The sequence below is a fragment of the Monodelphis domestica genome, chromosome 1 (assembly GCF_027887165.1).
Source record: "Monodelphis domestica isolate mMonDom1 chromosome 1, mMonDom1.pri, whole genome shotgun sequence".
In the NCBI taxonomy this organism is placed as follows: Eukaryota; Metazoa; Chordata; class Mammalia; order Didelphimorphia; family Didelphidae; genus Monodelphis; species Monodelphis domestica.
Window position 1 is genome coordinate 153201694 of NC_077227.1, and position 23767 is coordinate 153225460.

The window sequence follows — 23767 nt, forward strand, 5'->3', positions numbered from 1 at the left end:
TCCAGGAGCTCATAATCAAATGGGGGGAAGACAGTGTGCAAATAAGTATGGATGTCTGAGATAAATGAAGGTAATCTTAAAGGAAAGGCATTGGAGCAAGAAGCTTGTCTGACACGTTCCAGGCAGATTGTATCTAATAGTTTAGAGAGCTACTTTCAGGAAATAGTCCATGTGATATATATCATTTACTCCATTTGACCACCTCCCAGTGTTCCAGGGGCAATGTTCCCATCGTATCTTTCCAGATGCCCAATTTTCTTAATCTAATCCTGTGCAGCCAGTAAAAAGAACAAAACCAAAGCTAAAAAAGTTTTTTTTTTAAATTCTTACCTTCTTGTCTTAATTCTAAGAAAAGCAGCAAGAGCCAGGAAACTGAGGTTAAGGGACTTGCTCAGGGTCACACAGTTAGGAAATGCCCGAAGTCACATTTGAATCCAGGACCCCTGACACCAAGCCTGGTGGTCTATCCACTAGCTACCTAGCTGCCCCAAACAAAAAAAAGTTTGTAATTGAGCTAGCTAAACAGATCAGCCTTTTGGTCTGAAGGTTCTTTTCTGGATATAAATCTGCTTTTCAGGTTAACATATAACAAAAGTTTGCAATCCTTAATTAGTGACTTATGTGTCCTTTTTTGGTCACCCAAACAGCAATCAAATTTCTGGACCAAGTAGTTCTCCTAAATAAAGTCAGGGATAAAATATACTCTTTAACTCCATATCATCGATATGACCTTTTCTAAAACAACTCTTGAGGGGCAAAGGGATGAGATAGAGAATAATTTAACCCCTTCTGTGCCTTAGGATATTTGAATTGTTTGTTGTTCAGTTGTTTCACTTTCTCCGATTCTGAACCCATTTGGGTTTTCTTAGTGTTCATGTCTAACTCTTCATGACCCCATTTGGGATTTTCTTGGCAAAGATACTAGAGTGGTTTACCATTTCCTTCTCCAGCTCATTTTACAGATGAAGAACCTGAGGCAAACAGGATTAAATGACTTGCCCAGGGTCACACAACTAGTAAATATTTGAGGCCAGATTTTAACTTGGGTTTTCCTGACTCTGAACCACCTAGCTGCCCTGTGTCTGAATTGCAAGGACACTTAAGGTCCTGTTGCTATATTTCATCATTTTTTGAGCCCGTTTAAAAGTACTTTTAAAAAGATAAGCTTGATTGGTATAACTTGTATCACACTATTCACTGTGTTGGGAGAAGGGGATAGGGAAGGGAGGAAGAGAGGAAATCTGAATCCTAAAATGTCAGAAAACAATTGGCAAAAACTTTCTTCATGTAACTGAAAAAAAATAAAAAGAAAAATACTTTGGGAGAAAAAAACCTTAAGTTTAAATAATATGATAATATTTGCATATGATTATACATGACATTACCATATATAATAATTTGATAAAAATTAAAATTTTTGAGAAAAAAGATAAACTTGATCATAAAAGACATTTTGACATGTAACTAACAGTTAAAATTAAATGTTTCTGAGACTTGTTTGCCACTCAGAATGCTAATTAAGAAAGAAATTTCCTTAGTATTAGGTATATATTTGTTATCTTTAGCTGTCACAGTGTCTTGGCTCTAACCCCAATTAAATTTTCTATGTGCAAAAAATTTAAAGTATTTTGTCCTACTGTAACTACTGTAAGGGAAAATAGCATAAAATTGATCTTCTTCCTTTTATTTATAAGGAAATTGGAATGTAGAGAAGCAAAATAACTTGCCCACAGTCACTTGGCTAGTAAGTGTCCCATCTAGGATTTAAACTCAGCTCTCCTGATTCCAAATCCAGTAATGTTCCCACTACACCACAGTGCTTCCCTTTATCAAACTTCTTCATATAAATACATATTTTATATGTAATTTTGATTTGCCTGTATGGGTGTATATATGTATATACACACAGGTGTCTATGTATGTATATGTATTTGCAGATCTATATATTTATTTATTTTATTAATTTATATTTTATTATTATGTTATATATTAACATTTATATTTATATAGTCAACCTAAAAATGACTTCTCCATTTTGAGAATTTGTGGCTGCCTTTATCCATCTTTTGGAACATGAGCCTTCATGACAGAAAGAAAAGCCACTGGAATGATCTACAACTTGCCTCTACACTAATTCCTACCTGTACCCCAGCCTCCTTCCATTCCCCTGGGGAAGGGAAGTCTCCACTCGACAATTGACAATTAGCTGGAAATAATTGCAGTGTATGAGATTCAGAAAGGGGCAGGAAAATGTGCGAGCTTCTAATAGTCTCATCCTATCAGGTCCAGAATGATCCCCACCTTCCTTGGAAGGAGACCTATAATTAGCCTGAGACATGAAACCATTTAGCGGTTATGAACAGCGCAGAATCGACATGTAATTATTCACCGTGGAATCCACTGCCCCATCTGGGGTATTTATCGCCTTGTAGCGCACCAGAAACATTCAGAACTGCTCCCCTGGGTTCCGGCCCAGGGAAACGAAAAAGGGGAGTAGAAAGCCAACAATTACACAGTTGTCACTAAAGGAATAATGCTCTGCCCCTCCTCCCATTCTCTGTGGATTTATACATCAGGGTTACCCACACAGTAGAACTGAGTGAACTCCAAGCAGAGAACATGAATTCCTCTACCAGAGTTTAAAGGGGTTTTGTGTGTTTTTCCCTTTGATATTCTGGTTCGTTCGTTCATTATTTTTCTCTAAAGAACATCCACCTCCAGAGAAAGAACTGAGAAATAGAAATAAGTAAGATATGTGCATAGCTTTTGTCAAAAGATGTCTGCTCGAATGGGGAAGAGAGAGGAAGTTACGTGGGGATTTTAATATAACAAACAAACAAAGAATTGAAATTAAAAAAAAACAATGAAACTCAGTTGTGATATAGTAGAGAGTAGAGAGAAAAAACAGAGGTGGAGCTCATCCCCCGCCATGCCCCCATTGCTAAGCTCTACATTACCAATGCTCCAATAAATAAACAGGTTGATAGCACACTCCTGAACAGCCTGGCATGGTAATGGGCTATTCTGGGCTGGAGATGCTAATTTTTATGATGCTGGGTGATAGAATTATAGAATGCAGAGGTAATGGGGACCATTTGTGTCTAATGTGATACTAGGAGTTCATCACCATTTTCAATGAATCATTATAGACTCTGAGCTGGAAGGAATCTTAAAGGCCCTTATTTTACATACAGATACAGAAGCTCAGAGAAAGGAAGATACCTATTCAAGACCACATGAGTCGTAAGTGGCAGAGGTGGGATTTGAACCCGCCACTTCTGGGGTAGGAGGGACAGCAGGAGGTGGTGGAAAGAGCACCTTGTTAGAATGTTAAGCTCCTTGGCAGCAGGGACTGCTTTTTGTCCATCTTTGTTTTTGTTTTTCAAACTCTTACCTTTTGTCTTAGAACCAATACCATGTATTGATTCCAAGGCAGAAAGAAGAGCACTAAGGGCTAGGCAATGGGAATTAAGTGACTTTGCCCAGGAATTAAGTGACTCAGTTAGGAAGTATCTGAGGCCATATTTGAACTGAGGACCTCCTGCCTCTAGGCCTGGCTCTCTATCCACTGAGCCAGACAACTGCCCCCTTTTGTCTCCCTTTGTATCCCCAATGCTCAGCACAGTGCTTGATGCATAGTAGGCGTTTAATAAATGCGGGCTGGCTGACTTTTCTTGGGTATGCTTGGCCAAGTTTCTTAATCTTTCTCTGCCTCTGTATGCTCATCTTTGAGATGGGGATAATAAAACACAGAGTCCCTGCCTCCACATTCTCCAAAGGAGTCCAAACCGATCTGGGCACCTTGAAAGATTGTAACACGTCTCCATTGCCCTGCTGGGAAATGGGCACATCACAAACCTCCACAAAGCAATCACTGGGAGAAATTTATTTAACTAGTAGATAGAGTTCAAAGTAATTAAAATGAAGAAAAACTGATGCTTGCTCGGTCTGGTTGATGGTGTCTCCTCCTTTTATCCAAACCTGATTTTTAATTAGTCATATGAAGTCATCAGGGCAAGCTCCCAGCACATCCACTAGAGATTTCAGCTTAATTGGGGGATAAGGGTAGGGAGGAAGGAATAGAGTAGATTTTCATATACCTCCAACTGGAGCTAGATTGTTGCTCAAGACCTTCTACTTGTTATTCGATAACCAATCAGTTATTGGGGAGGGGGAAATAATATTAAGATAATATAATTAATAAATTAAATCAATACTAATAATAAATAATAAAATAATGACTACCATAAGCACAACCCATCACCACCTAAGCATACACCCCAGCAGAGGCCAGACACAGATCAGCAGGAATCTTCTTAGTCTCTGTCTTCCCTCCCCATTAACTTACCTCAGCTGCAAAATGCTTCCCATCCACTGTGTGCTCAGAGCCATGGGGGTTATTCCGATTGCCCCAGTGCAGGTGAAGTTGCGTTGCAGTGTAGCGGGAACCCAGTCCTTGAATGTTCATGTTTGGAGGCAGATTTAATTTCACTGAGAAAAAAGCAATAGAGTTCTTAGTGCCAATTCAGAGAATGAGGGTTTAAGAAGGAGATAAGAAAACACGGAGATCTAGGTAAGTAGAGATAAAGAGACTTGGGGAATCAGAGTCCTTGGCTTCTTAGCCTGGTAGATTGGCCCAATTCTGAAACCCCTCAGGGCCAGAATTTTTCCATTTGTAAAATTCAGATGATTGTGGTGAACTTATTTCATGGGACAGTTTAGGAGGGCTTACTGATCTACGTGTCTAGCACCTCAGTAATATAATACACTCTTAATTAAGCGTCTGGCTAATTAAGCTTTACTCTCATTAGGCAGCTCAGATTGGAAGAAGGAGCCAGGACCTGGTATCAGGAAGTCATCCAAACTGGGTGACTGAGAAACAGTACCCCTTCTCTTGTTACTGCCGCTGCTGTTACCAGTATAATCAGAGGATAGAAATGTTCCACACTAGGCATTGTCTTCCCTGAGAGATTCTGCAATTTCTAGTACGGTATAATTCTTTTTTTTTTTTTTAAACCCTTACCTTCCGTCTTGGAGTCAATACTGTGTATTGGCTCCAAGGCAGAAGAGTGGTAAGGGCTAGGCAATGGGGGTTAAGTGACTTGCCCAAGGTCACACAGCTAGGAAGTGGCTGAGGCCAGATTTGAACCTAGGACCTCCCGTCTCTAGGACTGGCTCTTAATCCACTGAGCTACCCAGCTGCCCCCTACGGTATAATTCTTGATGAAATTCTAACTGTAAGCAGTAGGAGACCCACATCCATCTTTTAGAAACCATTTGTTCATGGCCACAAAGCTGGTAGAGATGTGGAGCAGGTATACTTCTGTGAAACAGAGCCAAAGCCTTGCAGATGCCAAGAACGTAGACATCAGGGAAGAACACTGGAGGGGAAATGGAGAATGGTGGTGCTAATTACATTAATTCCAGTAATACAATGCTGTTGGTGATTGGACTGACCAGTGAGGTTCTAAGAAGGTGTGAATACCGAGCATATCATTTGAGCTTTTCATGCTAAAAAAGAAGAAGAAATAGGAAGCATTTCTGGCCTTAGAATGATTACATAGCTCACCATGGAGTCATGATCACTGCATCCTTATTGTACTAGAGGAGTCTTTTGGATCCCTGGGGTTTCATAGGACCATAGATACAGTATCAGAAGGGACACTAAGAGACCATATAGTCCAACTCCTTCATTTCATCTTATTTTTTTGAGTGATTGATGATGAATACATCCTCCTAGATAAGAGCCTGGGGCATAGCAGTGAAGGATGGAGGACAGAGTGATTCTTCAACTCTACAAATAAAATCAGGATAAAAAGTTTGATCCTTGGAAGGAAAACTATGACAAATCTGGAAAGCATTCTAAAAAGCAGAGACATCAGCTTGCCAGCAAAGGTTCATATAGTCAAAGCAGTACTTTTTCCAGTAGCAATGTGTAGCTGCAAGGATTAGACCATAAGGATAAGTCACTTAAACCTCATTGCCTAGTCCTGACTGCTCTTTTGCCTTGGAACCAATACACAGTATTGATTCTGAGATGGAAGGTAAGAATATAAAAAAGGGGGAAAAAAACAGAATTAGACCATAAGGAAAGCAAAGCACCACAGAATGAACGCTTTCAAATAATGCTGATGGAGAAGACTTTTGAGAGTTTTGGATTGCAAGATCAAATCAGTCAATTCTTGAATTAATTCATATTATTCACTAGAAGGTCAAATTCTGAAGCTGACACTTAATACTTTGACCACATGATGAGAAGACAGGACTTAGTGGAAAAGAGCCTGATGCTGGGAAAGACTAAAGGCAAAAGGAGAAAGGGACAGCAGGGAATGAGATGAATGGATAGTGGCATGGAAACAATGAATGTTTACTTTCACAAATTTTGAGGGAGAGTGGAGGATAGAAGGACCTGGCACACTATGATCCATGAAGTCATGAAGATTCAGTCATGATGGAACAAATGAACAACAATAACAAAGGGCTGAATACATCTGTAACTCCCAACCTATAACTTCTAACTACTGCTTCCATGAGAAACATTCAACTACTCTACTCACCACTCAATGATACACTGACAGATGATTTGTTAGAAGAAGAAGCAGAAGCAGAAGCAGAAGCAGAAGCAGAAGAAGCAGAAGCAGAAGCAGAAGAAGCAGAAGCAGAAGAAGCAGAAGAAGAAGAAGAAGAAGAAGAAGAAGAAGAAGAAGAAGAAGAAGAAGAAGAAGAAGAAGAAGAAGAAAGAAGAAAGAAGAAGAAGAAAGAAGAAAGAAGAAAGAAGAAAGAAGAAAGAAGAAAGAAGAAAGAAGGAAGAAGAATCATCTCATGGCCAAGAAGAAGCCATGTTACTTTGCTGACAATATTACGAGATTAGATTCTGAAGCTGTGGTCCGTTTTTGGAATAACTTTGCCATAAGCCTCAGTTTTCAAGACATTGAATGTTCTGGATATACAATGAGTCACAAAGTGTATACTATTAAGTTTTTTTTACTCTTAAAGTCTTTCAATCTGACTGGCTCTTTGTTCACCCAGTCTTAGGTTGCATGACTACATGGTGGAATTGTTTCTGAAGAGTTCCACTAGTCTGGATGTTGAGGGGGATAGAAGGTGAGTAAAGAGTCCAGCATTGTCCTTGGGGAAGTGCCCATAATAAGAAGTCATTCTCCATTAGAGAGCCCACACAGGCGGGATAAAATCTTTTTTACATTACATTTACATCCAATAAGAGGTCACTACATTATTAAGTGAAGGGGGTAACAATAGCCAACTTACCTGAATGCCCATTATTAGTCAGAATAAACTGCTCTTTGAAAGACATGTTGTAACCTTCAAATACTAATGGTAAAAGGGTAGAATCATACTGAAGGATGTCATTGTGAAAATCTATAGGAGACTGAAACATCCCTCCACAAGAAGGGAAGGACTTTGACCAGGCTTTTTCTCCATCTTCACCTAGAAAGAAGAAACAAAGCAGACATACTTTGATCATTGTCTTCCAGTTTTTCTTTCAGAATGATTTCTCCTTTTTTGTGTATAAGAAACCAATGAGCAAATTCTTCAAAGACAACTGCTTTCAACTGATTAATTTCCTGTTAGCCAACTCTCACTGACTCTGAATTTAGCAAGATGGACACAAGAGGAAACCAGAAACACCTACAGAAATTTGGTTACACAGATTACAATACCTGCTCATTAAAAGACCAGAGCCAAGGCAACCAGATAAGCACAGTGCTCCCTAGAGCACCAGGCCTAGAGTCAAGAGGACTTGGGTTCGAATTTGGCCTCAGATATTTCCTAGCTCTGTGACTCTGGGCAAGTCATTTAAGCCTGATTGCCTAGTCCCGTTTGGCAAACCTATGGTATATATGCCAGAGGGGGCTACTCCCTTCCTCTTCTCCATGTGCCTGAGGATATTTCTCCCATTACCCACCCCTCTGCCCAGCAGCCCAATGGGAGTGCTTTCTCCCTCCCCTGTATTGGGTAAGGTGGGGAATTCACATGTGGCATGAGGGTTGCTACTCTTCTGTCTTAGAATTGATACTATGACAAAGGGTAAGGTTTTGGGGAGGGGGAAAACCTAGAGCTGCTGATTTTTTATATTGTAGCTTTTTTACAGATTATTTATTTAAGGACAGAATATATAAAAATCTACCCAATCACTATTGATAGTTGACATTTACATGTGCTTCATGATTACAATGCACTTCACATACATTATTTCATTTGGTCTTCACTATAACTCTGTATATTAATCCCATTATAGATGAGGAAACCAAAGTTCCTAAAATTTAACTGAATATCCCAACATCACACAGCCAATAAATGACAGTCAAGAACTGAATCCAGATCATCTGATGTTAGTATTCTTAATAATCAACCTACTATAATAATCTGTCTACTTGAGACAACTTGGTGGCATAGTGAATAGAGCACCAGGTTTGGAGTCAGGAAGACCTGAGTTCAAATATAGCTTCCAATACTAATTTTATAACCCTAGGCAAGTCACTTGTCTCTCTTAATTTTCCTTTCTATAAAATGGAGATAATAACACCTACCTTAACAGTATGTTGTAAGGATCAAATAAGATAATATTTGTAAAGTGCTTGCCACAATGCTTGACACAATGATGCTATATAATGATAGCAATGATAATAGCTTTTATATAGCACTTATGTGCCAGACTTTATGCTAAGTCCTTTACAATTATTTCTTTTGATCCTTACAACAACCCTTCAAGGTAGGTGCTATTAAAAAGGAAGGAAGGAAAGAAGGAAGGAAGGAAGGAAGGAAAGAAGGAAGGAAGGAAGGAAGGAATTGATCTATTTCTATCCCTTTCCCTTAGTATGTACCAGATACTGTGCTCCTTGCTGGAGATACCAAGACAAAAGTGAAATGAGCCTGAAAGAACTCCTATTAGCTGTGAGCTTTGGTCACCATTATCCTTCTGGCCCCACATATTCATAAACTAAGAATAATCCTTGAATCCTTATTCAGCATATGTATCTAATCAGTTACCAATGTATCTTTCCTCTGCTCTCTACTCACACTTACAACCATTCTAGTTCAAACACTGGTCAACTGTCTTCTGGACTGCTGTCAGTGTCCTCTTGCCTCAAGTCTCTCCCATCTCCCAACCACCCTTCACATAGCTGCCAACATTATTATTCTAAGGCACAAGTCTGATCATACCATTCCCCTCTTCAAGCAGCACCAGTTAACTCTGGGATCCAATGTAAACACCTGGGTTTGGCACAATCAGCCTTTTACATCTTGGCTTCAAACTTCCTTTTTGACCTTTTAGTACATTTCTTCCCTTTGTGCACTCTACGTTCCAGCCAAACTGGACACCTTGCAGCTTCTCATTCCACCTCTCATTTTTGATTCTTTGCCGATACGTTCCAGCCAAACTGGACACCTTGCAGCTTCTCATTCCACCTCTCATTTTTGATTCTTTGCACAATCGGCTCCCCCATGCTTAGAAATCACTTTCTCTTCCCCTCTGCCTCCAAAAGCGACTCTTTCAAAGCTCAGTTCCATACACCACTTTCTAAAAGCCTTTCCTGACACCTTTCATCAGCTACTTCCTCTTCCAAATTACCTTGAATTTATTTTGTATGGATAGGAGATCTTTAAAGTCTTAGTGTAGTCTTAGACTTGGTGATATCCTACATTTTGTGTATACTTCTATGTCCACCTTGATTAAATAGAAACTCCTTGAGGGCAGAGTCTGTGTCACTTTCATTTTTGTATCCTCAATACCTAGCACAAAGCCTAAGACAATGATGGTGAACCTATGGCATGAGTGCCAGAGATGGCACACAGAGCACTCTCTATGAGGATGTAGCTATGCCCCTCCTGCCCCAAGGTCATTACTAGAAAGGCTGAGGGACTCTGATGGAGCTGCTCCCCTCCCCCTCTCCACCATGCCTGATGGCATTTTTTCACATCATCTGCCCCTCTGCCCAGCCCAATGGGAGAGCTTCCTCCCTCCCCTGTGTGGGATAAGGAGGGAGGAGGGCCACACCTGGCACTTGGTCTCTAAAAGGTTCACTATCACTAGCCTAGTACATTACTGGTACTTAAATACTTCCTAATAGATTGATTTGCTGGGTTGAGTGAGGCTGCCTTTCTTGTGAATTCTAATGTCTAGATAACTTCTACTCTGACCTTAAAGTCTTTGTAGACTGGTATGTGTATATCCTATATATTATAATATATTCTACATTCCATATATGTATATTCTAAGAAGGAAAGTAAGGGTATAAATATACATTTGATACATATTTCTATTTATATATAAATACATATATATTAATTATATTAATACTAATTAATATATATTAATATTATATATATATATATTTTTTTTTAAGCCTTTATCTTCCATCTTAGAATCAATGCTAAATATCTCTTCCAAGGAAGAATAGTGGTAAGGGTTAGGCAATGGGAGTTAAGTTGACTTGCCCAGGATCACACAGTCAAGAAGTGTCTGAGGCCATATTCCAACTCAGGACCTCTTATCTCCAGGTCTGGCTTTCTATCCACTGGACTACTTAGCTGCCCCACTCCATAGATATATTTTTATGCTATTTGTGTCTTCTAATCTCATTAAAGAGAAGCCCTTAGATATGCTATTTGGAACAAGTACAATGTCCTTCACCATGTGGATGCTTGAAGAATATAACATAATTATAATGATAACATTTCAAGATTAAGGGCCTTGTTTGAGCCACAATGAGAAAGAAGAATACTAAAAACTCATTGAAACAATATGCTTGTCACTGATAAGTGGCAAGTAATAACTGGGAATGAACAAACTTTTTTTAAAAAATCCTTTATACTACTATAAAGGTAACGTTCTCTTCTCTGGAAATGAAAATAAACAGTCACCAAGTTCATATAAATTTTCCTATTCCCGCAGGGGAAAGTCTTTAAAGAATTTAAAGCCTCTATTTAAAAGATTATCTTCCATGACAATTAAATTGCAGTTGATTTTTGGTTTGAAGCATTTCCAGTGTATCAAGTAAGTGGCAAGTTGTAGCTTGTTGCATTACAGACAAGGATGCACGGTAGGCGTTATTAGAGCTGGGAACAAGCCTTTATGATCTGAAGCCTGCTTAGTATTACAGAAAAAGGGATGATGTGAATAGACCATAGACAACATATTTATTGGAAGGGATGTCAGGGTTGTTTATTGAAATTCACATTCTCTAAATGAGTGATCAAGTACTTATTCATAGGATTCTGGAACAGGAAAGGACTTTGATGTTCATCTAGATCAGTCTTCTCACTCTATAAGTAAGGAAAGAAGTCAGGAAATATAAAGAGAAAAACCCAAGGTTATGTCTCTGGTTAGTGGGGGCTAGGGGTCTGGTTTAGTCCAAGACTTCTTCCATTATACCCACACAGTCTCTCTTTCCAAAGGCTCCAAATCCTAGGCTTACTGCAACTCCATTGTATCAGGCCTTTCAGGCATGGAGAGTGGGTGGCCTTAAAGACATTCTCAAATTCTTGTGGCCTGAAACAATGCAATCATGGAGGAGGGTGTGGAGTGTGTTTGTTTGCAGGGGAACATTATTTCAGGGACTGATTTACAACTGGGAATCAGAGGAGTTAAAAAAAACAACAACAAATAAACATCATGTAGACCAGGAGGCCAGAGGCATCTCAAAAAAGGTACATCTTACAGGCTAAGTGAGATCTTTATCAGAAGAAAGAAGACAACTATTCATAAAGGATAAAATGGGCACACAGCCATGGTGACAGAGACTGCTGTTCAAGCATGAATGAAAAGCTCACTTAATAAACAGTAGCAAATTATTCATTGCTAACATGTAGTAAAGGATTTGTTGTTATTGTTGTTCAGTTTTGTCTGACTCTGTAATCCCAGTTGAGATTTTTTTGGCAAAGATTCTGGAATGGTTTGCCATTTCCTTCTCCAGATCTTTGACAGATGAGGAAACTGAGGTAAACAGGGTTAAATGACTTGCTTAGGGTCACACAGCTAGGAAGTGTCTGGGGCTTGATTTGAATTCAGGTCCTCCTGACACCAGGTCCAGCTCTCCACTGTGCCACCTAGCTGCCCTTTTAGTAAAGGGTACAAAGGAGGTTAAAAATATTTCATTTACTGAATTATATCTAATTCTCATCCCCTGCCTTCCTCCAATAATGTTCTAAAAGGCTATACCTAAAGATCATCTTAGTGACTCAAATGGAGAAATGATTTGAAGGGGACACAAATATTGTAACAAAAAGGGAGATAGTTTATGGTATGCATTTACTACTTGCATGGCCTCCATTTAATCTTCCAAAATGTCAAATTTTCTCACATATTTGATGAAGGAATTGAATAGATATCCTCTAAAATTCCTTTCTCCTCCATATCTGTGATCAATGCTCTAAGAAAATATGATTTGGTCTTTCTTTGCTCAATGACTGGAATGCTCAACTTCCTCATGCTGCAGTCCTGGCTTCTGGACCTTCTTTGAGACAGAACTCATACTCTTGCTTTTTTTGCTCCAGGCCCTTCCTCTGAGATTACCTCCTTAATTTATACTATGTGTGCATAATATGCCAAAATCAGCCTTAAGCAGGTGAAAGCACCTAGCCTTTACTAAATGCATAGTCTCTCCTGCCTTGAGAGAAAAAAAGGTGGAAGAGCCCCGGGCATATATATATATGCTTTATACTAAACTGGTAGGTATTTATCCTACTTTATCTTAGTTAACAGCTAAGTGCCTAATCTTTCGGCCTCAATTTAATGGTAAAAAGAGTTTACTATTCTCTGTCTTTGAATTTACAGTTCAATGCTTGACTCAGTCATTTTACCTATGTTCATTAATCATTGACTTTTTTTAACTAATCATAAAGATATTGGTACTTTATATCTACTATTTGGTGCTTGAGCAGGAATAGTAGGGACTGCATTAAGCCTCCTCATCTGAGCCAACCAGGAACTCTTATTGGTGATGATCAAATTTATAATGTAATTGTTACTGCTCATGCTTTTGTTATAATTTTCTTTATAGTAATGCCTATTATAATTCGGGGTTTTGGTAATTGATTAGTACCACTAATAATTGGAGCCCCAGATATAGCATTCCCATGAATAAATAACACGTTTTTGATTACTACCACCCTCATTCCTTCTCTTATTAGCATCATCTACTATTGAAGCAGGGGCTGGAACAGGTTGAACAGTATATCCGCCACTAGCTGGTAACCTAGCCCATGCAGGAGCTTCAGTAGACCTAGCAATACACAGCTATTCACATGCTGTTTCCCCCATTAGAATGTGAGCTCTTCAGATCACAAGGCAATAAAAATATTGATCGGCAAGGGTACATGGAGAGCCAAATCAAAAATGAATTGGAAATTAAATAACATGATACTCCAAAATCAGATAGTTAGAGAAGAAATCATAGAAACAATTAATAATTTCGTTGAAGAAAATGACAATGGTGAAACATCCTTTCAAAACTTATGGGATGCAGCCAAGGCAGTACTTAGAGGAAAATTCATATCCCTGAGTGCATATATTAACAAATTAGGGAGGACAGAGATCAAGGAATTGGAAATGCAAATCAAAAAACTTGAGAACGAACAAATTAAAAACCCCCAGAAGAAAACCATATTAGAGATCCTAAAAATTAAGGGAGAAATTAATAAAATTGAAAGTGACAGAACTATTGAGCTAATAAACAAGACTAGAAGCTGGTACTTTGAAAAAACAGACAAAATAGACAAAGTACTGGTTAATCTAATTAAAAAAAGGAAAGAAGAAAGGCAAATTAGCAGCATCAAGGATGAAAAGGGGGATCTCACCTCCAATAGAGAAGGAAATTAAGGCAATCATTAAAAACTTCTTTGCCCAACTATATGGCAATAAATATACCAACCTAGGTGATATGGATGAATATTTACAAAAATATAAATTGCCTAGACTAACAGAAGAAGAAATAGTTTTCTTAAATAATCCCATATCAGAAAAAGAAATCCAACAGGCCATCAAAGAACTTCCTAAGAAAAAATCCCCAGGGCCTGACGGATTCACCAGTGAATTCTATCAAACATTCAGAGAACAGTTAATCCCAATACTATGCAAACTATTTGACATAATAAGCAAAGAGGGAGTTCTACCAAACTCCTTTTATGACACAAACATGGTACTAATTCCAAAGCCAGGCAGGCCAAAAACAGAGAAAGAAAATTATAGACCAATCACTCCCTAATGAATATAGATGCAAAAATCTTAAATAGGATACTAGCAGAAAGACTCCAGCAAGTGATCAGAAGTCTCATCCACCATGATCAAGTAGGATTTATACCAGGAATGCAGGGCTGGTTCAACATTAGGAAAACTATCCACATAATTGACCACATTAACAAGCAAACCAACAAGAACCACATGATTATCTCAATAGATGCAGAAAAAGCCTTTGATAAAATACAACACCCATTCCTACTAAAAACACTAGAAAGCATAGGAATAGAAGGGTCATTCCTAAAAATAATAAACAGTATATATCTAAAACCAACAGCTAATATCATCTGCAATGGGGATAAACTAGATGCATTCCCAATAAGATCAGGAGTGAAACAAGGATGCCCATTATCACCTCTATTATTTGACATTGTATTAGAAACACTAGCAGTAGCAATTAGAGAAGAAAAAGAAATTGAAGGCATCAAAATAGGCAAGGAGGAGACCAAATTATCGCTCTTTGCAGATGACATGATGGTCTACTTAAAGAATCCTAGAGATTCAACCAAAAAGCTAATCGAAATAATCAACAACTTTAGCAAAGTTGCAGGATACAAAATAAACCCACATAAGTCATCAGCATTTCTATATAATTCCAACACAGCTCAGCAGCAAGAATTAGAAAGAGAAATCCCATTCAAAATTACCTTAGACAAAATAAAATACTTAGGAATCTATCTCCCGAGACAGACACAGGATCTATATGAACACAACTACAAAACACTTTCCACACAACTAAAACTAGACTTGAACAATTGGAAGAACATTAACTGCTCATCGGTAGGACGAGCCAATATAATAAAAATGACCATTCTACCCAAACTCATCTATCTATTTAGTGCCATACACATGGAACTTCCAAAAATTTTTTTTACTTATTTAGAAAAAACCATAACAAAGTTCATTTGGAAGAACAAAAGATCAAGGATATCCAGGGCAATAATGAAAAAAAAAATAAAAAGGAAGGGGGCCTCGCAGTCCCAGACCTCAAACTATATTACAAAGCAGCAGTCATCAAAACAATTTGGTACTGGCTAAGAGACAGAAAGGAGGATCAGTGGAATAGACTGGGGGCAAGCAACCTCAGCAAGACAGTATATGACAAACCCAAAGATCCCAGCTTTTGGGACAAAAATCCACTATTTCATAAAAACTGCTGGGAAAATTGGAGGACAGTGTGGGAAAGATTAGGTTTAGATCAACACCTCACACCCTACACCAAGATAAATTCAAAATGGGTGAATGACTTGAACATAAAGAAGGAAACTATAAGAAAATTAGGCAAACACAGAATAGTATACATGTCAGACCTTTGGGAAGGGAAAGACTTCAAAACCAAGCAAGAATTAGAAAGAGTTACAAAATGCAAAATAAGTAATATGGATTACATCAAATTAAAAAGTTTTTGTACAAACAAAACCAATGTAACCAAAATCAGAAGAGTAGCAACAAATTGGGAAACAATCTTCATAAAAACCTCTGACAAAGGTTTAATTACTCAAATTTATGAAGAACTAAATCAATTGTACAAAAAATCAAGCCATTCTCCAATTGACAAATGGGCAAGGGACATGAACAGGCAGTTCACAGCCAAAGAAATCAAAACTATTAATAAGCACATGAAAAAGTGCTCTACATCTCTTATAATCAGAGAGATGCAAATCAAAACAACTCTGAGGTATCACCTCACACCTAGCAGATTGGCTAACATGACAGCTATGGAAAGTAATGAATGCTGGAGGGGATGTGGCAAAATGGGGACATTAATTCATTGCTGGTGTTGTGAATTGATCCAACCATTCTGGAGGGCAATTTGGAACTATGCCCAAAGGGTGATAAAAGACTGTCTGCCCTTTGATCCAGCTATAGCACTGCTGGGTTTGTACCCCAAAGAGATAATAAGGAAAAAGACTTGTACAAGAATATTCATAGCTGCACTCTTTGTGGTGGCCAAAAATTGGAAAACGAGGGGATGCCTGTCAATTGGGGAATGGCTGAACAAATTGTGGTATATGTTGGTGATGGAATACTATTGTGCTCAAAGGAATAATAAAGTAGAGGAATTCCATGGAGACTGGAACAACCTCCAGGAAGTGATGCAGAGCGAAAGGAGCAGAACCAAAAAAACATTGTACACAGAGACTGATACATTGTGGTACAATCGAAGGTAATGGACTTCTCCATTAGTATCAATGCAATGTCCCTGAACAATCTGCAGGGATCTAAAAAACACTACCCACAAGCAGAGGATAAACTGTGGGAGTAAAAACACTGATGAAAAGCAACTGCTTGACTACAGGGTTGGAGGGAATAAGACTGAGGAGAGACTCTAAATGAACACTATAATGCAAATTCCAACAACAGGGAAATGGGTTTGAGTCAAGAACACATGTGATAACCAGTGGAATCGTGCGTCGGCTATGGGAGAGGGAAAGGTGGGGGGGGGGGGGAAGAAAAGAAAATGATCTTTGTTTCCAATGAATAATGTATGGAAACGACCAAATAAAATAATGTTTAAAAATTTAAAAAAAAAAAGAATGTGAGCTCTTTGAAGGCAGCGACTGATTTTTTTTTTTCCTGTGCATATCTGTTGCTTAGCAGAGAGCCTGGAACACACTAATTACTCATAAAGGCTTGTTGATTAATTGATTGCATCAATAGTGGAGGGTCATATAAAGTATTTTGGAGTTACAAAAGGGGTTAAGAATATAATAGACAGCAGAATTGTACAGAAAAAAAAAACTCCCCAGAAAAACAGTTCAAATTGTGTTTTATTGCACATATCCCTCTAGGAAGTAGAGAGGTGGTGGACTCTGGGAGTATAATGTTACATATGCTTTCAGACACAGTCATTTTATCACTTGATTTTGCTTATCTGTTTTTCATTGTTATAAGGAAAGGTTCAGCTAGGGAGGGCTGGGGACAGAATTATATCAGGAAATAGTGTCAAAAACAAAAGGTATCAATAAATGTTTTTCTCTTAAAAGATGGCTAAGAAATTAATGAGATCAGACAGCTATATGGATCAGTGAATACAGTACTAGGTTTGTAGTCAGGAGGACTTGAGTTCAAATGTGCCCTTGGACACTTCTTTGCTGTAGGATCCTAGGCAAGACATATAAACTCCAACTGCCTTGGAGATGGTACTAAGATAGAAAGTAAGAGTTAAAGGAGGAAGAAAGAGAGAGGTGAGGGGTGGGGAGAGAGAGGGAGAGAGAGAGAGCTGGATAGATGAAGGAAGGAAGGAAGGAAGGAAGGAATTACTGGGGATTGAAACCCTACTATTTTTGAAGGCTTACAAACAAAAGCAAGACACTTCCTGAGCATTTACTAAAGTCCCAGGACAAGGACAAAACTTTAGAAAAGTTCACGTCTCCCCACCCCGCACCCATCATGTTCATGGGACTACCTGAGGTGTGCCAAAGCTACCAGAGCACTCAAGTTACAAGTGTTTCCTACCCAAGGGCAGGAAACTGAGACAGCGCCAAAGTCGCTGGAGTTTTGTCACAAAGAGAACAAATAACCCAAGTCAGCTCTGAAATGTTCTTTGTTGGATATCCAGGGGTGAGGCAACAAATACAACTTGGTCAATATTGTGCTGTAGTCAGAGAGTAGCCAATTTCTAGTTGTGTGATTTTATTGTTTATTGAGCCTGTTGTAACTCACACAATGAAGGGAGGACACACAAAGGCGGGAGCAAAGGGAGGAAATGCAGAGACTATGAGAGAGAACCCCAGACTAGGGATGCATCTGCCCTCTAAGCCAGGATATCAGCTGGCATCTCCAAAGCAGGCCAGGAAAGGGTAAAAACGAGGCTGTTGACAAGAACTGTGGTACATGATCATGGTAGCAGAAAGAAGGAAGGCTGTAAGAGGGCTTGTTTCGCAAACGCTCACTAGTCCCAGAGGCTCCCTAGGGTGATGACTCCGGTCATTTCATGAATCCAAATAGGCCAGTAGAAGGCAAGGGCTTACCAAAGAGGGGCAGCCCTTGATCAGCCCCTAGTGATTTCCTTCTTCTGCTATCCCAGGCAGAGATGCATTAGGAACCATTAGTCAGTCCACAAGCAGTTAAGTGTCGATTATCCCACAAAGCCTCCATTACACTGAGATATGGAAGATTCCAGCACAGGGGAGAAGGAGACCAGAAAAAGGGCAGCCCCAGAAGGAGGAGGGTATCTAGAACAAAGGCACACTTGGTCTCCCCCAGCCCCCCCCAAAAAAAACCCAACAGTTTTGTTTTGTTTTCTTTTCTTTTTACTACCACATTATGTCTCACTCTCAATGTGATGTTCATTCCTCTCAAAGGAGTTTTCCCCAAAGCTGGTTTTACAGTCCAAGTGGTTCAAAGTGGTCCAGACCTGGCTTTAAATCTTAGCTTTAACTAATTAGTTATGTGATCATGGGCAAGTCAAGTCATACCCCTGAGACTCAGTCTCTTTATCTGTACAGTGTAGGTTGCAAAACCCATAGAATTCACCTCAAATAACTGTTTTGAGAAAGAAATAATGTCAATTACTACCTCATTTGATTCTTAAAACAACCCTTGCAAAGTAGGTGTTGTTAAATATCCTCATTTTCCACTAGTCCAGGAACACAGTAGCTGAAAGAGGAAAGTCCTGGAAGAGGCATTTGTATTTAACAGGTGAGGAAACATATGCAGACAGAGTGACTTGCCCACAGTCATACAGCTTTGTCAACCTTAAAATTATGTCATGAAGATGATGATAATCCCTCGTGTGGAAAGAAGATAAATTACTTAGGCTAAAATTAATTCTCTCTAACTTTTTCTGTCTGCTATAATTTAGAGTAAAGGGTAAGACTGTTCTGACCAACAACTTTTGTCCATGGATTTGAAGTTGATGATGGGTCTTTTTTTTTTTTAACTTTTTCAATGGTATAGAGAGATAAAACGTGGCCCACTTTCCTGTAAAGGAAAAATCCTGGCAAGGAAATTTTCCAGCTGCCTCTTTTTGAGGGTTGCTTAAAGAGGAGAAGTGCACTTGGATGTTTAAGAAGAGGAATGGTAGTAATGAAATATTGGGGAACCAAAGTACCCAAAGCCATGCCAGCCATGTTGAGAAGTAGAAGAGGAGAGCAAAGATTCCAGTTAATGTAAAATGATCAGGGTGCCACATAGCATGGAACCAGGAGTCTTCATGGTGCTGATCTAAAGATTTGCTAGCTCTTTAATGAAACATTAAAAAACTCCACAGCAGAACCAGGAGAACATTGTACACAGAGACTGATAACACTGTGGCACAATCGAATGTAATGAACTTCCCTACTAGCAGCAATGCAATGATCCAGGACAATTCTGAGGGACTGATGAGAAAGAACACTATCCACATCCAGAGAAAGAACTGTGGGAGCAGAAACACAGAAGAAAAACAACTGCTTGATCACATGGGTTGATGGGGATATAATTGGGGATGTAGACTCTAAAGGATCACCCTAGTGCAAATATCAATAATATGGAAGTAGGTCTTGATTAATGACACATGTAAAACACAATGGAATTACACATTGGCTTTGGGAGGAAGGGAGGGAAAGAAGACGAATCATGTAACCATGGGAAAATATTCTTAATTAATTAATTAAATGAAATTTTCCAAATTAAAAAAAAACTACAGCAGGGAACAGAAGGAAGTTCAGAAGGGATTGCAGAAAGTAATGCAGTATTAGAATTAGCATGTCAAATATACCCAGTGACTTAATTTCTTCATCTGAAAAAAATGAAGGAATTGAATTTACTAAGCTCTAAGGTCCTTTCTAGGTATAACTCTGATCCTAAGATTATATGTATAAGAGAGAAAACCCAATCTCTACATAATGATCCCATAATAGATATTATAATTGCAATCAATTATAATAAAATTCTTTTTTTTTTTTGAGAAAAAAATGTGTGATAATCGTAGAAGGATTTGGGGAGGAGTGGTAGGAAAGGCACAGTATACTTCTCTAGATAGACCTTTTTTTTTTTTAATCCTTACCTTCCATCTTAGAATCAATACTATGTATTGGTTCCAAGACAGAAGAGCAGTAAGGGCTAGACAATGGGGGTTAAGTGACTTGCCCAAGATCACACAACTAGTTAGTATCTGAGGCCACATTTGAACCCAAGACCTCTCATCTCTGGATGTGGCTCTTAATCCACTGAACCACTCAGCTGTCCCCATCCCTCCATAGATTTTTAAAAGATAGTTGGTTGCATCTTTCTATCACTTCTTCTGCCTAAAAATATATCAGCCAGTGAATGGAAATTAACACTAATCCTTTTGCTATGAATTTCTCAAGTTCTCATCCAGAACCTCTAAATCCTACCCACCATAGCCAGAAAACCTATGTTGGCACTGGCCTATGAAGTAGACCGACAGTTTCCAGTTATTATTTAAAATAATTTCCCCCCTAGGCTTGGATCCACCCTACAGATCAATACCTCCTTAGCATTGAAGAAATCACAGTTCTCTTTTCCAGATAAAATCAAAAGTCCAAGTTTTTTATATTTTTCAAAGCCAAAGGAGCTCATATTATTATATAAATAAGTAAATATATTTTATATAATTATGTACATATATAATCATGTAATTGATTATATAAATAAATCAATAAAATTATTATATAAATTAATATAAATAATTCCTCAGTGCAAGGCAACTAGGTGTTGCAGAAAATAAAGACTAGGTCTTGATTCAGAAAGACCCAAGTTTATTTTATTTATTTTTAAATTGAAAATTTTTATTTAGTTAATTAATTTAGAATATTTTTCCATGGTTGCATGATTCGTGTTCTTTCCCTCCCTTCCCCCCCATAGCCAACGAGCAAACTCCACTAGATTTTACATGCAAGACCCAAGTTTAAATCCAACCTCAAACATGGCCTTGCTGTGTGACTTTAGATATGTCACTTAACATGTCTGCATTATTTTCCTCACCTGTAAAATGGGGATAATGACAGCATCTATCTGGCAAGGTTTTTGTGAGGATCACATGAGGTAATACAAAATTTGTAAAAAAGTATATAATACAATGCCTGGAACATAAGTGCATTTAATAAATGTTTCTTCCTTTTTTAAATATTCTCTTCATAAATATTGTGGGGTTCAGGGGCCAGGGTGATCTATGTGTTTAACTTGAATTTGGTAATACATCACTTCCTCAATAAAAAGAACTCCTGGTTCTACCATTCTCCTACTAGCCAAACCTTGGATCCATTTTTGTGTCCTCACTCTCCTTTTGGGACCCAGCACTATTGTTTCCATCTTTGAGATATCTTTCCTATCTGTCTATTCCTGTTCATTGCCACTGCCCCATCCCTAGTTCGAGCATTTATCACTTCAGCATGAGAGCAAAGCAATGTCCTTTCAGTTGGTCCCCTCCCAACTCTAATTTCTCCCATTCTACCTGTTATCATCAGAATGATCTTTATATGGCACCACCTTTGTCATGAGACGCTAGGCGGCACAATGGGTAGAGTGATGACTTGATAAAGCATTGGTCTTGTAGTTAAGAAGAGATGGATTTTGATCCTGTCTTGGACAATTATTAACTGTGTGATCCTGAGGAAGTCATAACTTTGTTGAACCTCAGTTTATTCACCTCTACAATGGGAACAATAATAGAACAATCTCATAGGGTGGTTGTTGGTATCAAATGTGATTATGCCATTCAAATTAAAGCATCATCGGGTTATTATTGCTAGAAGAGACATAACATAGAGAAGCATTATCATTTTTTTAAAAAAGCCCTACTTCTTATCTTGGAATCGATAGTATGTATTGGTTCCAAGGCAGAAGAGTGGTAAGGGCCAGGCAATGGGGGTTAAGTTAAGCCCAGGATCACACACTGAGGAAGTGTCTAAGGTCAAATTTGAACCCAGGACCTCCTGGCTCTCAATTCTCTGAGCCACTTAGCAATATCATTCTAAAAAAAATTTTTATTAGGGTTCTTGCCATCTGTTTTAGGAGATGAATAAAAAGTATGCCATTTCTCATAAAATCCAAAAAGTTTAGCCAGTTATCAGCACCAAGTTTCCATAGTATACATATTAACCAAGCCCTGACCTATCCAGGAGATGCCAGCTAAGCTGCCCTCTGGGTAGTCCTTTTTCTGGCATTAAGCCACAAAGCTATAACCATAAAGGCCAGGATCCTGCCCAGGAGAAATAGTAGTCACTGGAATGTGGGTTAAGCATTTGTGTATGAGATTTTACTGTTTGCAAAGTGAAGGCAAGAAAGAAAACTGGTATTAGAAATAAAGTCATGCTGTCCTTTCCCCTCATGAGCACCTGGAAAAGGGGTCAATCAATAGCCTTCTTATTTTCTGTATGTATTTTAACTCTGGAAAGTGCAGTGTTTAGTGCATCTCTCCCTCTCTGTCTCTCTCCCTCTCTGTCTCTCTGTCTCTGTCTCTGTCTCTGTCTCTCTCTCTGTCTCTGTCTCTCTCTCTGTCTCTGTCTCTCTCTCTCTCTCTTTCTCTCTCTCTCCCTCCCTCTCTCTCCCTCTCCCTCTCTGTCTCTCCCTCTCTGTCTTTCTCTCTCTCCCTCTCTGTCTCTCTCTGTCCCTCTCTCTCCCTCCCTCCCTCCCTCTCTCTCTCTCTTTTTCTCTCTCTCTCTCTCTCTCTCCCTCTCTCTCTGTCTCTCTCTCTCTCCCTCTCTCGCTCTCTCTCCCTCTCCTTCTCTCTCTCTCCTCTTTCTCTTCCTCTCTCCCTCTCCCTCTGTCTCTCTGTCTCTCTCTGTCTCTGTCTCTCTCTCCCTTCCTCTCTCTCCCCCTCTCTCTCCCTCTCTCTCTCCCTCCCTTTCTCCCTCTCCCTCTCTCTCTCTCTCTGTCTCTCTCCCTCTCTGTCTTTCTCTCTCTCCCTCCCTCTCTGTCTCTCTCTCCCTTCCTCTCTCTCCCTCCCTCTCTCTCCCTCTCCCTCTCTCTCTCTCCCTTTCCCTCTCTCTCTGTCTCTCTGTCTTTTTCTCTCTCCCTCTCTGTCTGTCTCTCTCTCTCCCTCCCTCCCTCTCTCTGTCTCTCTCTCCCTCTCCTTCTCTTTCTCTTCCTCTCTCCCTCTCTCTCTCTGTCTCTCTCTCCCTCCCTCTCTCTCTCTCTTTTTTTCTCTCTCTCTCTCTCTCTCCCTCTCTCTCTGTCTCTCTCTCTCTCCCTCTCTCGCTCTCTCTCCCTCTCCTTCTCTCTCTCTCCTCTTTCTCTTCCTCTCTCCCTCTCCCTCTGTCTCTCTGTCTCTCTCTGTCTCTGTCTCTCTCTCCCTTCCTCTCTCTCCCCCTCTCTCTCCCTCTCTCTCTCCCTCCCTTTCTCCCTCTCCCTCTCTCTCTCTCTCTCTCTCTCTCTCTCTCTCTCTCTCTCTCTCTCTCTCTTTCTCTGTCTTTCTCTCTCTCCCTTTCTGTCTCTCTCTCCCTCCCTCCCTCCCTCTCTCTCTCCCTCCCTCTCTCTCTCTGTCTCTCTCTGTCTTTCTCTCTGTCTCTCTCCCTCCCTCCCTCTCTCTCTCTCTCTCTCCCTCTCTGTCTCTCTTTC

General features: G+C 39.3%; 1 protein-coding gene across 5 annotated transcripts in view; it reads right to left on the reverse strand.

The window, feature by feature from the left end:
- Positions 1 to 23767, reverse strand: part of CA12 (carbonic anhydrase 12) — a 90277-nt gene that overhangs the window by 23822 nt on the left and 42688 nt on the right. For all 5 annotated transcript variants that reach the window (XM_007479543.3, XM_007479545.3, XM_007479544.3 and 2 more), the window contains exons 3-4: positions 7270 to 7449; positions 4349 to 4491 (exon numbers count right to left, since the gene is read on the reverse strand). In XM_007479543.3, the coding sequence (XP_007479605.1) occupies positions 4349 to 4491; positions 7270 to 7449 (323 nt within the window). The remainder of the gene's footprint in view (positions 1 to 4348; positions 4492 to 7269; positions 7450 to 23767) is intronic.